The sequence below is a fragment of the Anopheles nili genome, chromosome 3 (genome assembly GCF_943737925.1).
Source record: "Anopheles nili chromosome 3, idAnoNiliSN_F5_01, whole genome shotgun sequence".
NCBI lineage: Eukaryota > Metazoa > Arthropoda > Insecta > Diptera > Culicidae > Anopheles > Anopheles nili.
In genome coordinates, this window is record NC_071292.1 from 24869854 (window position 1) to 24885605 (window position 15752).

Below are 15752 nucleotides of genomic sequence, written 5' to 3' on the forward strand. Positions count from 1 at the left end.
CGGAACAAACGGGTCGCGATAGCAAAAAAATAAATAAATAACGAAACCCATCGTCCTCGCAGGACCTGCGGACTTTGTGTTGATGTGAAGTGAACTTACAACTGCGACAGTGCCCATGCCATTTTGGGAACCCTTTTCGTTGTGCGCGAAGAAAAGCTTCCATTTGGGGGTGAGCTTTTCCACTAACAAGTGACTAAACGAGTGATTAAACGGTGCCTAGTGCTTCTCGTGGGCGGAAAGCGATTCGGAAAAACGCGGAAAAACTAACTCTTCGCATTGAGCCACGGGCACGAGCTCATCGTGAACGAACCGAGGAAGAGGATGCTTCTGGAAGCGGCCCCCGGCAACAATCACAACCCGCACCTTCTGCTACAGCCACCCGCCTCCCAGCCACATCCTCATCTTCACTCCCACCACCACCACCACCACCCGTTGCACCCGCAGCATCCGCATTCGCAGGCCGTAGCCATGGTGGCCGCGGTGCAAGCGGCTGCTGCCCTAACGGCGGTCAAAAGTGCAACGAACTTCTCGATCGCGGCCATCATGGCGCAGGGTAACAACAATAACAACAACAACAACAACGGTGGAAGTCCCAGCAACACGAGCGGTCCTGGAAGCGAACAAACTCCGGCGGCCAACACCCGGCTAGAGGATGGCAATTACCGTAAGTCCCACTCGATTATCCTGCGACCGGAGCCAGGGACGACAAATAGAACACTCGTTGATACAATGTTTGGAGCCCCTTTTTTTACAACCCCCGTCGTAAACGACGTGTGGTGCTTTGGAAGCTGTCCGAGCATCGCGAACGCAAGAGCCGACGGTATTTTGCCACACGCGTCGTGGAACCGATGCACGATGTTTGCAGGGATGTTTGCTTTGCTTAACACGCATGTGGTTGAATTGATTTCAAGTGAACTAAACTAGGACGGTGTCTTTCATACTGTGCTGGTTGAGAGCAAAGCTGGAAGAAGAAGCATTTGATTGATGGAATGAATCTATATGAGCTGGTTTGTGCTGTTTTTGATGCTATAAGCTTTCAAGTTGGTATTGCTTTATGAAGAATGCAATTGGAATTCAAAATTAATGTAATGATTATAGAGTTAGTTTCCATACTATTTGATGTTATATATTATTAGTAGTTTCAAACACAAAGATAACTACAGTTTTGAGGAGTTTTACTAAAGCAATCACGGCTGATTTCTGTATATTTCAGCATGATTGTTGAATAATCTTTTTCATCACAACTAGCTAAAGTTTAGATAAAGTTATGAGTATGTTTTGCCTCATAATAAAATCGAGGCGGCAAGATAAATGATTGTATAGCAGCCAGTGCTGTTAAAAGTTATTAATACAAGATAGAATCAAGCAATTCACATAATAATTCATATAGATATCTAAACAAAGAAAAATATCTATGCATTTAGCTAAATTTAGCTGAATAATGTGCTATAATCATCTAGTATAGCTGTGCTCATTTCAAATTTTATATATGAACATTAATATTAATTAAATGATATGATAAAGGTTCTTAAGCAACCGCATTTGTGTTAATTTCGAATACGAAAGACGATAAACAACAGATGGTTCAGTAATAAAATCAACCAAAGAATTGCTTGATAGCACAAACAACGGATTTTCCTCACCACCCAATAGCCGGTGTCATTGTTCTTTGACGTGGCAATAGAGACTCGTACGTCCGTAATTGATAGCTTATCGCGTGCCAAGCTTCCTCCGATTGACGTTGTTTATCGACTAGCTCGGATCATAAACACAAACTAGAAACCGAATCGCGAAGGTTTCGAGCGAACCTCGGCTAGAGTTACATTCCACCATGGTGATGGATTCTATTTCAACCCACCAATAGCCTCTCGCTTGATCGGTTGCCTAACTGTTTTCGATTGGCAAAAAAAAAACCAACCCCCCAATTCTAATCTCCCATCCGCACACCATTCACAGGACCCCGCTCGCGCACTCCCGAACGCGTTTCGGATGCGGCCGAGGAGGAAATCAACGTCAACGTCGAGGACTGCAGTGATTCGGAGGAAAGCACAGAACAAGCGCGCGAAACACACTCACGCACAGCCTCCACACCGGCCAGCGTTTCGGACGAGGATCGCCTTTCACCAGAGATCGCACAGGTAAGCAGGACACGCAGGACTTCTTTCGCAGGTTCGGTTGGCGGTGACTAATCTTCGCTCTCTCTTTTTTTTGTGTCACCTTCAGAAAGCTCCCAAAATCGTTGGATCCTGCAACTCGGAGGATCTACGACCAGTTCAGTGCCACCTCGAGACGAAAGAGCTGTGGGATAAGTTCAACGAGCTCGGTACCGAGATGATCATCACCAAAACTGGAAGGTGAGTGTCCTTGGGGAGGTCCTTCTGGTTATATTACCGGTATGACGTAGTAACGTGTTAACTTCACCTTCTCGATCCCTCTCCAGACGCATGTTCCCAACCGTTCGCGTGTCCTTTTCGGGTCCGATACGCCACCAAACCGCCGCCGATCGGTACGCAGTACTTCTCGACATCATTCCGCTTGACAACAGACGCTATCGGTACGCGTACCACCGTTCAGCGTGGCTTGTGGCTGGAAAAGCCGATCCACCACCACCGGCACGGCTCTACTCGCATCCGGACACCCCGATCGGTCCCGACGCTCTACGCCGGCAGGTGATCTCGTTCGAGAAGATCAAACTCACCAACAACGAGATGGACAAGACGGGCCAGATCGTGCTGAACTCGATGCACCGCTATCAGCCACGCATTCATCTGGTGCGGATTGGACCCAACCAATCCGTACCGACGAGTCCGGCCGAATTGCAGGAGCTCGATCACAAGACGTTCGTTTTTCCCGAGACGATCTTCACCGCTGTGACCGCGTATCAGAACCAGCTGATCACGAAGCTTAAGATCGACTCGAACCCGTTCGCCAAAGGCTTCCGTGATTCCTCGCGGCTGAATGACTTCGATCGGTAAGCATCCCTGTATGAGCTCAAGTGTCCTTAGTGTCTTCTAACGTCCTCCTTTTCGCTTTGCATCGTGGTCTTTCCATCTTTCTCCAGCGATCCTATGGAATCGTTCCTGCTCGAGCAACACCTTCGATCGCCATTGCGGCTTTTCCCGGATCAAGTGATGGCACAATTGGGTGGTGCCGGTGGTGCCATGCCACCCTCCATGCAGTCAACCGATCCGTCCGTGTTGCTGGAGAAAGCACGCCAACAGCTACACCTGTGGGGAAGTCCATCAGCGGCCTACAGCGAACTGATGCTGCAACAACTCTACCACCAGCGGCCCAACTTTGGGCTCAACTTTGGACCACTCTGGCAAAGCCAATGGCCAGCTCAGTTGCCGCCGGGTTTCCTTCCAAATGTGGCTCCACCACCAGCACACACCCCCGCAATGCAGGGTGTTGCTGCTGCCGCCGCCGCTGCTGCCGCTGCCGCCGCCGCTGCCGCTAATGCTGGAGGCGGCGCTGGTGGTGCGTCCTCAAGTTCCTCGTCGTCACCGTCGGGTGCTGGATCGACTTCCGGTTGCTCACCGGAAGTGCGCCCGAAATCGTTCGCCCGCTTCACACCCTACCAGATCCCGCAGCATCCTTCCTCGCCCGCACCCAACCCACCCACCCACCCACACCATTCGCCCGCACCACGATCCGGATCGCCCGGTTCGTCTCGGTCACCATCGCACTAAGCGCTCGCGTGGAAAGGGCCAACAAATACGTGATAGTGTCTGGGGCGGGGGGGCGGGGATGGGGTGAGGAGGTATGGGGATAAAGGACTCCCAGCCACCCACCCACCACCCACCACCCCCGGGCAGATGTACTAGTATTAGTGTGCACGCTAGAGAGGCTTCAGTTCGTTCGCTTAGTGAGTTCGTTCGCAGTGGCTGTTGTTTGTGTCTGTAATTATCGTACCGTAGAGGCATCGTCACGTCACCAAACCCTCCGTTCCGAAGTAAATCCCATTCGTAGGCAAAATGTTAATCGTCAATCGCGCCAGGATCACGACCGGCCGACACTCCTTCTCCTCCCATCTCCACCGTGTGCGTGGTGGTGTACATAGTAAGGCTCGGTGTTTTGTACATATGTCCGCACGTTTAAGGTGCACGTTAAGCTCAATTCGCGAATCACGACCCATATGGAGGAATAAACTCATTATTTAAAAATCCATAGCTAATAGAAACTGGCCTTGTGTTTGTGTGTGTGTGTGTGTTGCTTTGCGTTGAGGAAAATTGAAAGAAAATGGGAGCTGTTTTAATTATTCTATTTTTCGGATAAGCGAAAGAAAACTCTTGTCGTTTGTAATGTGGATTTATAAGAAAAGTTTCTCTCTTTACATCTCTTTCTTTCTCTCTCTCTCTCTCTCTCTCTCTCTCTCTCTCTCTCTCTCGAACAGTGCTCTAAAACTCGTCTTCGTTGTTAAACAAAATTTAATATCAATTCATATTATAACTGAACTCCGTAAAGATTTGATCCATTTACATCTATATAATAGATTAATTTATATTTTTATCAGCAAGAATGCAAGAGAAGAGAACGTTTCTATTCGTTCTTTTTAGCATGAGAAATTTCTATACATGGTTTCAATAAAATTCTAATATATAATGCCGATACATGCTTGTACTAGTTTTTGCATCAATGATTAAATGAAAATTATAAAAATCATATATCGTTGCATTAATCGGTAATCGAAACAGTGCACTCAATTGTTAACATAAAAATCCATATTGTATTAACAAAAAGTCTGCTTGTGAGTTTCAAGACGATTCATGTTGACACTTTCGGCAGAAAATGCATGAGCCCATCTCGCTGCATTGTCCTTGCATCTGGACAAAAATGCCTTCAATGCCGGTCGGTGAAATATGTCCGATGCCATTCAACAGCCCACTCGTTTCATGGAATTTCGCAGGCATAATGACGTCGAGCGAGAAACGGTTTATTACTATTGCGGCCCTCACATCCTCGATGGCTTTATCACCCACTGAGCTTCTGAGCAATTTACGAATTGGCGTCTCCCAAATCAAGCACTGCACCGCTGCAAGGTAACACCGATTTTTATTTACTCGAGTAATTTTGACGGCCATATACCCATCAGCTACCTTGTTGCCGAGATGATCGACATTAGTGTGTCCTGCTGCCGTCGCCATCGCCGTCCTGTGAACCTTCGGGCGTCACAATAAGCCAAGGTCCTCATGGACGTCTTTCTTCCACGGTCACATCTCGTGTCCTTCGCCCCAGCCTTGACGACCACGGGGTCAGAGGTCTCTGGTAAATTACTTTCTACACACGGAAGAGATAAAACCGAACGCCGAGAAGAGACATTAATTTTAAACAGCTCTCCCATCCCACCACCATATAACCTGTCCTTTCTCGAAGACCCGGACAAGCGTACCGCCATAAAATTCGCCCACGGTGGCACGTGGCACAGCCTTGCCTCGGTCCCGGGGGCTCGTGGACACTTTTATGGCGTCCATGTGCGTTGGGCTGCGTGATGGGCAAATAAAAAGCCAAACCATGCACGGGATGGGTCACATCCTTCACCGGAACATCCTGCACCGGTTCGGCTGCACTTTCGAGGACACACCATCGACGCTATCGGCGTGTGGCCGGCGAGGTAATTTCGATTCGATGCACCTTTCCTCGACGTGGCGACCTTCCTGGGCCGCATTTCATCAGGGTCGCATCCGTCGAGCCCATCTGAGACACCCCGAGCGGGAATCCTTCGGCGGTCGCACGCGGACCGCCCGTACACTTTGTCCGCAATTTGTCTGGTCACGTGTCGGAGTGATCGGGCGACCTCGAGCTAAAACCTTACGGCCTTGCCAATTTATCGCGCTCGTGATTCTAGCGTGAAGTAGTTCTGGGTTCCCGCCCGGCGAGATAATTGGTCGGGCGTTGCCCTTCGTACAGGCGACGTGTGACATTTCCTGCCTGTGAGGTTGGTCGTAAAGAAAAACGAGAACATCATCATCATCATCTGCATCATCATCTGCGTCATTCCGATCAGCGCCGTTGTCAGCGATTGTATGGGCGCGCCAGTAAGGTGTTGTCCATTCGGTGTGGTTTCGGGTGGGCGTTTTGGGAGGGCTCGAGGGCTTGCTGGTGTGATAAGAGATTGAGTTAAGGGTATGCTAGTGGACAGCCTTGTAGCCACGATGTTGACGCGTTTTGTGAGGTGGTGCTGTTGAAGCGAGAAAGCTATAAATTGCATCCTCCCTGTTGTGATTACGGAGGGACAAAGTTTTTGAACTTCTGTGAAGTGTGAGCGAGGGCGCATTTGCACTAGATGAGAAGTATTTCATGGTTGAAAAACCTGTAAATGAAAATGCAGGATAAGTTGAAAATGTAATAGGTTGATAATGAAGACTTAATGAAAAATGTTCCATTATTATTGTGTACAATTTTGAGTATTCGAACAATATTAGATCAACATGTTTTCATTTTCAAATAACAAAATAGCCTACTATGATTCCACCCAAGCCACAACCAAAAACCCCTATGGAAGGCTACCAAAAATGTACGTAAACGATTCCGGACGATTTCTAGCACAAAGCAGGCGCTGATTCTCATAAATTACGCAAACCGTGATCCGGCTCGTTTTTCGCTGCGTTTCGCGTTGCGGTATCGGTGGCGCATTTTCCCGCAAGTGGCCGGAAAAACATGGTCCTCACAACAACCAAGACTCGCACCGTGAAGCAGCTCACGCTAGCGTATCGCAAAATCGCGCCGTAACTCTGTTCCGTTTGGAAACACTCGATGGGCTTCGAAGCGAACGATGCCGCTCGAGGATGCGCCTCCAAAGGACTCGCGAGGAATCCGCGTCCACGGAACGACCGCTCGTGGGCGTGAAACCAGGCGCAATTTTATGATGACGTCGCCAATTTCAAACCCCGGTCGAGCCGATCGTGCAAGTACCGTGGCATGGCGATAGCTGCGCTTGTCGTCGCGAAACCCTTTCGAAAAGGACTCGACCACGGCCACGGCTACGCGAAAGTGCGTCGACAACGCGTAAGAGCCACACCCGGTCCGTGGAAAGGCTTCAATTTATCTACGAAAGCTAGCTGTTTCTTTTTTTTTTTGATGGTGAAACTTTCCCATCTGCCCGTTCGGTAGTGGAGGATACGCGTTGAATTTGCTGAAATCGAGATTTTATCGACGTCGGCGGGTGGCCGTTTTTCTGCGGGCATCTTCAACGGGTTTTCCGGGACCGGGAACGGCCTCGGGAAAGCGTTGCGTCGCGGTTCGGTAAGTGCATTTTAGCACCCGACGAGCAAATTGGATGGCACGAGGTGACAAAAGTCGTGCACCCAAGCGACCACGCGGAAAGACCGGACGCTCGTCCTCGTCTGTGCTGCTGAGTGTGCAATTTTCGAACGAACCGACGTTTTTGGGCACCAGTTTGTCTCGAGGCTCGCCAACGCATGGTGAAGCTGAAGGCCAGTTCGCACCCGTCGACGAGCGGCTGTTGATGGTGGGTTGTGAGTGATTCAATCAAATTAGATTGGTTTGCTCCGTCTGTCGCTTGGTGTTGCCCGATGAACAAGATTTGGATCGTTTGACACGATAAATGCGAGTAATACATGCAAATAATTCATGAAAAAAGGCAGATGAAAGCGATCTAACAGTGATTTCGAGTGTCAATTATGGCCACAATTAAGCATTTTCGTCATAAATAGTGAGTAATTTGTTTAAAATTGCTCTAACGATAATTGATTCCGCTTCGTACACCCTTTGCTTGAATATCAAAGCAAATAAATTGATAAAAAAGACATAAGCTCTCCAAACACGGCCCAATTTAAGAAGGGCCATGGCGTCCCACCGATCGATCATGGAATGAATGAAACACAGTTAATCCAACAATTAATCAGCATCAAGTACCGGGCGCACTTGGCAATCCGAATCCCTTGCTCCGGTTGTAATCTACACTTTTTTTCTCATCACCGGATCCCGCTGATGATAAAGTAAACACACCCAGGCCCCGGCCAACCGGCCTTTTTCGCTCGAGGAAAAGCCAAAAATCACACCAAAACTCGACGGGGCGTCCCTGCGAACCGAAACCGGTGTCGTAACAAGCGTGAAATGATACCACCAACCGAGCAGGGCGAAGGACGACGCAAATCCACGGACCATCCCCCTTATCGGGGCGACCCTACGCCGGTCCTGAGGGTGAGAAAATTGGAAAAGCGTACCAGAACGGGACGGCGGACCAGGCGGTTCGCAAGGGCGCTAAAGCAGGAGCGAGTTGGGTTGGGCAGAATCCCTCGGTGCGAAAAGAAGGCAAAGAAGAGAGCAAGAGGCAAGAGATAGCACCGGAAGGGCACCGGGTATGGGCTGGAAAAATGAACCCAAGACACCCCATCGAACGGAAAGCGATAAATTATATCAATTTAGCTAATGTCTAACACTTGTTCTGCGAGGATTAAGCGGTAAAGTGGCACTCCGTAATTGAGCTCGATTTCTTTGCCCGGGCTCGGTTTGTCGGTGGTGTCGGGCCACGCGCGTGTGCTAGGGGGTGGTGGAAATGATTGTTTTTCGCTTTCCATCCTGCCCGAACCCGAAACTTCCCCCGTAGGGAGGGTGCATCTCTCCCGGGAGAGCTTTTCCAATCGCGGAATCGATTTTTGCGCCCGATCCCATGCGGACAATTCGATTTTGCTGCGGCAGGCGAATTGATGGGTGCGCGCGATCACAAAAGGGCCTGGCGCTTGGGCGCGACAAGTGCCGGTGGAATGGTCCGGGAATCAATTGATTCGTGCTGGCCGGGGCCGGCGAATTTGTCGTCGGCTGGTGGAGATTGATTTATCGAACGGCGAGTTGCGTGCCGTGGCGTCTCGGGAGTAATTTGTTGCAATTCGAATGTGTGTTCGTTTGTCGGTGGGTTTTTTCTCTTCTTCTCTCTCTCTCTCTCTCTCTCTCTCGCTCTCATTTGCTTTGAGCGTGGGAAAGTAAATCCCGATGTCGCGCAAAGCCGCCGAAAATGTGGGAAATGGTGAGCTGTTACTGATCCGATTTGATAACGGCGCCTGGGAGATCTGAATCTAATCTGAAGCTTTGTGCGACTGGTGGAAGTGATTTTTTCACAACCCTACGTGAAAGATCCGCAATTCATCGTTGTCGCGGAATTATCTATTTTATTTTCTATGTAAAATAAGCGAAAACAATTAAAAACCTTCAAAAGGACTGTAGTGCTGCCACCCAAATGTTTGGTTTTGAGCCAAATAAATCAATTTATCTTGACATCGTTTAACGGCTCCTTTACACCATCTGTTCGCAAGGCATCATTGTCGCGTTTGGTTCTGAAAAAGAATAAAAAAAAACCACCCACTGCCAAAATCTCAAACACGAAAACGATCACCCCGAGCGGGGAGGCTAAATCACGTCACACTCGCCATTCTGCCCTTCGATCTCGATCGCGTTAGCCGACCCGTTTTCGCATCACGCAACACATCATAATTATCACGAACCGCACGCATTCCGGACGCCATCCTGGTGCTAGCGACCACCCTCGTCGAACCACCCACGCCGAACGGCCTAAAAAGGGCATGTTCGTACAATGAGTAACACGCATTTGCCGCCGTACGACATCCAAACAAACAAACAAGCTCCGGTTGGTTCGAAATACCAAAAACGAGCGCTGGCATGCGAGCGGAATTTGAGCATCGAAGGAATAGTGTCGCGTGATGGGTGCGAGAAACATGTGCATCGGTCCGGGAAGGAAGCAGGGAACGTTTGGGAACCGTAAGTGCATACTAAAAGGGCGATATGTGGCCTGAAAGCGGAACCTGACGGTTGTGTCTTCGAGATCGTCGAAACCGAAACGCCGGCAAAGCCAAATATTGGGCCCAGGATTCGGCTTCGGTGGCATAATTTATGCGTTCCTTCGCTACCGAAGCGTGACCGAAGCTGGAGGTGGGCGCGTGCATCCCTACGAAAGACGTGGACGTGTGTGGCCGTGTTAGAAAGGGCTTGTGGGTTTTGAGGAGAGAACACAAAACAAAAAAAACGGGAGCAAAATCATAACTGAATGCTGCTGCGAAAAAAAAAGCCACCAAGAAGGTGAGCAAGCGCGGTACGAGAGTGAGAATGATGCTGACGAAAATTGGGGGAAAGCAAAAGGAGACACGAACACACACATTCACACACACACGGGACGTGATAAAACCGTACGATCGTCGTTGGCTGCTCGAGCTGGCGAACGCGCCACGGCCAAAAAGGAGAGCCAGCCAAAAAAAAGGGGATGGAATGAAGCAACCAAAAGAAGAAAAAAACAGCCCTTCACCCAGAAAAAAGAGCAAGGAACGAAGCTGTTGAAAAACGCGATCTTATTAAAATTTTACACTCCACCGGAACGGAAATATTTATGCGGTTGCACGTCGCCCGCCTGGCGCATTTAGCAGCATCCGTTGGCGTGGTGGCGAACGATGGCGAGCAGATGAAAAATGGCTGCAGGACCGTGAAACGGGGGGGCCTCCCTTTCACCGAAGGGTGACACACTTCTTTGACACATTTTTCCGGCCCCGGAAGTTCCGGCCGGAGGAGAGTTTTCTTTAGTTCAGCCTCGGGCGCGGTCGGGAGCGATGTTGATCGATTGCCCTTTTTTTTCTTCTCATTCATTCGGGTGGATTAACAAACATGTTGAGCTGGGTGTGTGGTTGTGAGTGTTTTTTTTTTGTTGGTATTATTAAACTACCATGAGGGTCATGTTTGAGCATTACCGGAAGGCCGTGTTTTCCCAAGCATGTAGCGTGCATTTTCCCAAGGACTTCTCCAGGATATCGGTTCCACTTTGCAGGACAAACAAAAAAAAAAGCAAAACAAAACCAACACCCTCGAGCCGGTCTGGAGAAAGCACACCAATGACGGAGGGCGTATATCGCAAGGACATCGTGTCCTGTGACATCCCATCCTGCCCACCGAAGGCCGGAAAAGATAAGCCGGCTCAGTAACAGGACACCCGACGAGGCCGGTCGAGGCCACACCACGGAACGCGCTAATGTTTGACAAAGTTTCCCGCATTTCGAGACCGAGCGTCGTCCCGCTCGACGTGGGTGTCCTTGCAGGTGAGAAAGACGCAGGCGCGAGGGCGTGTGCGTTCGCGAAAATGGTCGCCAGCGTGGTCGTGGTGGTTAAGGACGGAAAGATTTATGTGCCCCGAGAGCGATGAAGCGCGATGAAGTTTGGTGTTGTGGTGCGTTTTAAAATTTGTTTCTCATCTCCGTGTTTTGTGGGCTGATTTTGTTTTTTTTTTGTTGCGTTTTGTCATTTTGCTGTTGTTGATGTTGTTTTCGATTGCATTATTACGACGAGTGGCGCGGGAGAACCGCTTTTTTTTACGGGGCGTTGGGTTTTAGGCTGGAAAAAGAGATCAGCTTCTCATGAAAAATAACCTAGTCATGGTTGATTAAGCAGCAGCGGGACTGAAACCTTAAATTATGTCGGATGTCAATGCTGTTATTAATGGGAGGATAATTTGAAATTATAGTAACAATTGGTTTAATGCATGTCCTGCATGTAGTTAGTTGACATTGTATGTGTATTCCCTGTTTTTATGTAGCACAAGAATCCCAAGATTATCAACAATTCTTGCAACTCATCATAGCAGGCTGTGCAGCTTCCCGTTGCTGTAGAAACAACATGATATTTTTCTTCAAACAAAAGTCCATTATATAATTCAAACAATTGTGTTTAATTTGATGAAATAAAATGTACAATGAATAAATGCTTATTTTAAATAACAGGTTTAAACAGAATATATTAATAAAATAGCTTCACTTTTTCACATCTCTGGTTCATAATTAGAGAGTAGTTAAATTTTTTATAAACGGTAATTCATATAGCTTGGGTAATTAGATCTGATATGAGTGATATTGAACTATTCAGGATCATATCTATACACGACAGAGCAAAGAATTGTCGTAATGTTCGGAAGAGGCTTCCATATGCCCAGGATTCAGTACACATGCCTGAATGCCGTCACTACCTTTCGTACATACTCCATTCTGACGCACGGACACCGCATCGCACTTCAACGAAGGGATTATCCTGAAACGCTGATGGTAATGATGAGTTATTGAAGGGGTCGGACCCCTTCAGCGGCGTCCGCGACGAGTTCGAGGTCTTTCTCGCGACGCGAATCGCATTGTACCCGGTTCATCACCTACATTTACAGATTTTCAACGCGTTCCCCTCTGTTCGGTCGCACCTCTCGCACTCGCAAAGGACCTTCAGCAGCACTCTGTGACCCCGCGGACGACCTCGGCACCAACGGGAACAGGTTGCTGCATTCGCGGTGGAACAAATTTCCCGTAAATTGGTTCCATTTTTCAGCCTCATTCCTGGAACGGCGAAGCTCACCTGAACCGATCCATCCATCGATCCGTGGCGGCAATCCATCAGTGTGCCCGGGGAACCGTTCTGGCCAGTTTGCGTCCAAGAGCGAGAGAGAGAGAGAGGGCTTCGAGTGCGAGGCCCACATTCGGTGCGTTTCGTTTCCTTTTTTTTTGCTTTGTGAACGCACGCCCCAAAAAACGCCAGCAAAGACCAGCAAACAAACAAACACGTCGAATGGAAACAAATTGAAAACAAACAATCGAACAAACGGCGTAATTTATTAACGCACATTTATCTCACCCACCGAAGACCTGCAGCCTGAGTCTGACAGATTGATAAACGTCACTCCACGAATGGAAGACGACGGGGTCGGAATGGATCGTCATGCGCGTGGCCTGCAGTTGGAGGCCTCAATCGTACAAGGTGCTTGCGATCGAGCTTCAAATTGATCGAGCACTCTGGTGGTCAGAAAATTGAATTTTATCAGCCTGCACCAAGCGCACCATTTGACGGATGGCAGCGAGGTCCTGAACTCGCCGGACACCCTAACTCAGAACCCGGCAGGGGTCATCCGGACGGGCCTAATCGATCCACTAGCTGGCCTCCAGCGGCCTCCGCTCGATGAAAGGTTCGAGTTTATTTTTCATTTTTATGATCCACACTGACGAAGGGACCTCCTTTTAAGGGTCTCTAGCTTGACGATCTTGGTTGCCGCGTAAAAACGATGACGCAACTCAATGCGCGTTTGATTATGAGACCTTACCGAAGGATACACGCACGGAAAAAGACACTTTTCGGGGTCTTTTTTGTTGGCCGGGCTTCCAGGAAGCCCTCCTCTGGGTCTTCCTCGATCGTCATATAATTTTCCGTGTTTAATAATTATCAAACCGCTTCTCCACGGCCTGCGTTTGGGTCTCGCGCGCGAGCGCTATTTATTGCTCACGCATGTGTGACCACCTGAAGCTTATATTGTGTTGGTCTGCTGGTCCGTCCGTGGTCCGTTGCCCGAGCGCGATGAAATATCGGCCCGGCGGGTGGTTCGCTTTTTACGGTGCGTCCGTTTGGAGTCCCAAAAAGTGCGCCTCGAAGCTGACATTCCTTACTGATTCGGGGTGGTGCGAGCAGCAGAAGATTGCTGCTTTGAGCGCAAAACACGCCTAACGTGGGTGTCGGATGGGTGGAATTTGAATTTCTCGAGGCATTTCAGGTATTTCTTTATCCCTACTCGATGGAAGGGCGCCCAGATTTGGCCGAGCGTGATTGAGCAATCCGTGTGGGGCGAGAATCGGTAGCCGCGATTCGCGTTATCTATCACCAATCAATAGGGTGGTTGGGTGAGATTAATATTTCACCCACCGTGGGTTCGATTCGTTCAATTTTCGACTCGCGCGGATGTGACGGTGGAACTAGTTTTTCCCGTTCGACCCTGTGGAGCGGGTATTTGGGTCGAAATTTGGGAGGTAAATGATTTATGGGCATTTCAATAAGCGTGCGGAGAAGTGAGAGAGATATATAGAGCTTGTAATACGTACGAGGGCGTGTTTGCATTTCAAAATCGAGCTGAGGAATTTTTGATAAATAACAATAAGCTCTACCTAAGAGGCAGTTGGTAGAAATAATCATTTATATTTTAGTCACTTTTTTAAGCAAGCAGAAATAGTTGACACAATGCCAGTTTGGTGTGGTAAAATAATCGTACAAAAATGAATAGCGCACATTTAAAATTACCCATTTCATGGTGCCGGTTTTCAACACATGTCAACTCGAATAGAGTTCTAAAATTTGTGTTACCCAATACCTCGCCTCGCCGTTTGACTGGCAATTAATAAAGCCAACCCGAGCTGCAACAACTGGCCCCGAAAGTGTTCGGAGTGTATCAAATTAAGGCTTCGAAAAACCAACACCAACCCGCAAAACGAAAACCCCCATGAAAGCTAATTGACCTCCAGGCTCGTGGCACGGCAGTAAGATGTCAATCCTTCTCCGGCCAAAAAACGGCACCGACTACATCCCCTTAATGATGGCAGATTTGTGCCGACTTCCTACAGCCCTTTTTCAACCACCCCTGCCGGCGAATGTTTTCGCAACCGTTGGCCAAAAAGTTGATCGTTTGACGCCCTGCGTGAGAGCTGCGAACCGACCTTTCATCAGCTGTGAAGCTCGCGTACGGACCGGCAGGACCTCTGGGTTTGGGGCGGGTGACTTTTGCCAAACTTTTGCCAATCAAAACCAGATGTTCGTAATGTACTGCTCCGAGTGTGGCAAAACCCATCGGCCTGCGACAACGAAAGGCTCCGACGCCGGAATCTGAGCCATCAAAATCAGCACCGATTCCGATTCCGAAAACTCTTGTCCTTCGTGCTGTCGGTTTGCCTTTTGTGGCTGCCCGTATGCTGCTAATAATCCGTCCTGTTTGCGAGGATGGCCAGCTTCTCCCTCCCAACCCAGCAAGGACAATAAAATAAAATGTTGACATCATTTAAATTATCATTTAAATAACATCGTTCCAAATGGATCACTTCATTTCCACCGAGTCAGCAGCCAGTTTCGTCCCTTTTTTGGGTTTTGTGCTGACGCGGGCGCGGCCATCCTTCCGACGCATCGATCTTGTTTGGCATCGCAACTCTCTTTCGCCCCTGCTGCCGGCACGGTCAATCGGGTGGGTGCGAGCGAGAAGAAAAACCCCATCAAAGCCGAAAGACCGCCGGGGAAGGGTTGCGCTGGAAAGTCCTTCGATTCCCTTGGCGACAAAGTTATTTAAAAATGAATTGCTCTCGCAACTGTTTCCGTTTTCTATTCAGTAGACCCTTTCTTTGTAGCCATCTCGCTCCTTCACATCGCGCGCGCTTATCTTGCTCTCACTCACTCTCGCTCTTCCAACGGTTGCTAGGATTGCTAGAAAAAGGGGCCCTCGCAACCGACGACCCGACGATGTTGTTGGGCCTAGCGATTTTCCGCCCATTTCGACCGCCGTTTAGCAAATAACCCTTCCCCGGGGTTAGGGTGGAAAAAGTTTTTCCGTCCGGCCCTCCCGGGGGGCTGAATGGGTTAGTCCACGCAAGACAGGAAGTGCGAGGAAGAATGGCGGACAGGGCGAGATAAAGGGAAAAGTTGAGAAACGATTTAAAATCGCGTTTAAACGGAACTAATGAGTGGAATCGAAACGCCAGCACGCGGCTGCTCTGGCGCGAAGTTAATGAAAACGGGACAACACCGGCTGACCGTATCGGAAAACGTGAGGGATAACAAATGGGAGATTTTCCGGGCACTGGTTCGAGCGCTGAGCCAAAGGTCCCGCGGGAGTACATCCGGGCGAAAGTTGTCGACGACGGTACTGGACCGGTGAGTGGTACAAATTCGTCCCGTTGGAATTGGGTTACTTTGTGTTTGATTAGTTTTTTTCTACAGAAATTACAGGAAGAGGA

At 49.1% G+C, this 15752-nt stretch overlaps 1 protein-coding gene across 1 annotated transcript; it reads left to right on the top strand.

Annotated features, from left to right (window-relative positions):
* Positions 1-321: 321 nt before the first annotated feature.
* LOC128723218 (T-box protein H15-like) lies at positions 322-3689 on the top strand. Its single transcript, XM_053816936.1, has 5 exons — positions 322-664; positions 1957-2138; positions 2224-2354; positions 2441-2971; positions 3062-3689. Exons 1-5 carry the CDS (start codon positions 322-324, stop codon positions 3687-3689), a joined length of 1815 nt encoding a protein of 604 aa, XP_053672911.1.
* The last annotated feature ends 12063 nt before the right edge of the window (positions 3690-15752 follow it).

Coding starts and splice junctions, on each gene's coding strand:
- LOC128723218 (XM_053816936.1), top strand. CDS start 322: ATGCTTCTGGAAGCGGCCCCCGGCAACAATCACAACCCGCACCTTCTG. Junction 2,139..2,223: donor TTTCACCAGAGATCGCACAG/GTAAGCAGGACA, acceptor TGTCACCTTCAG/AAAGCTCCCAAAATCGTTGG. Junction 2,355..2,440: donor ATCATCACCAAAACTGGAAG/GTGAGTGTCCTT, acceptor ATCCCTCTCCAG/ACGCATGTTCCCAACCGTTC.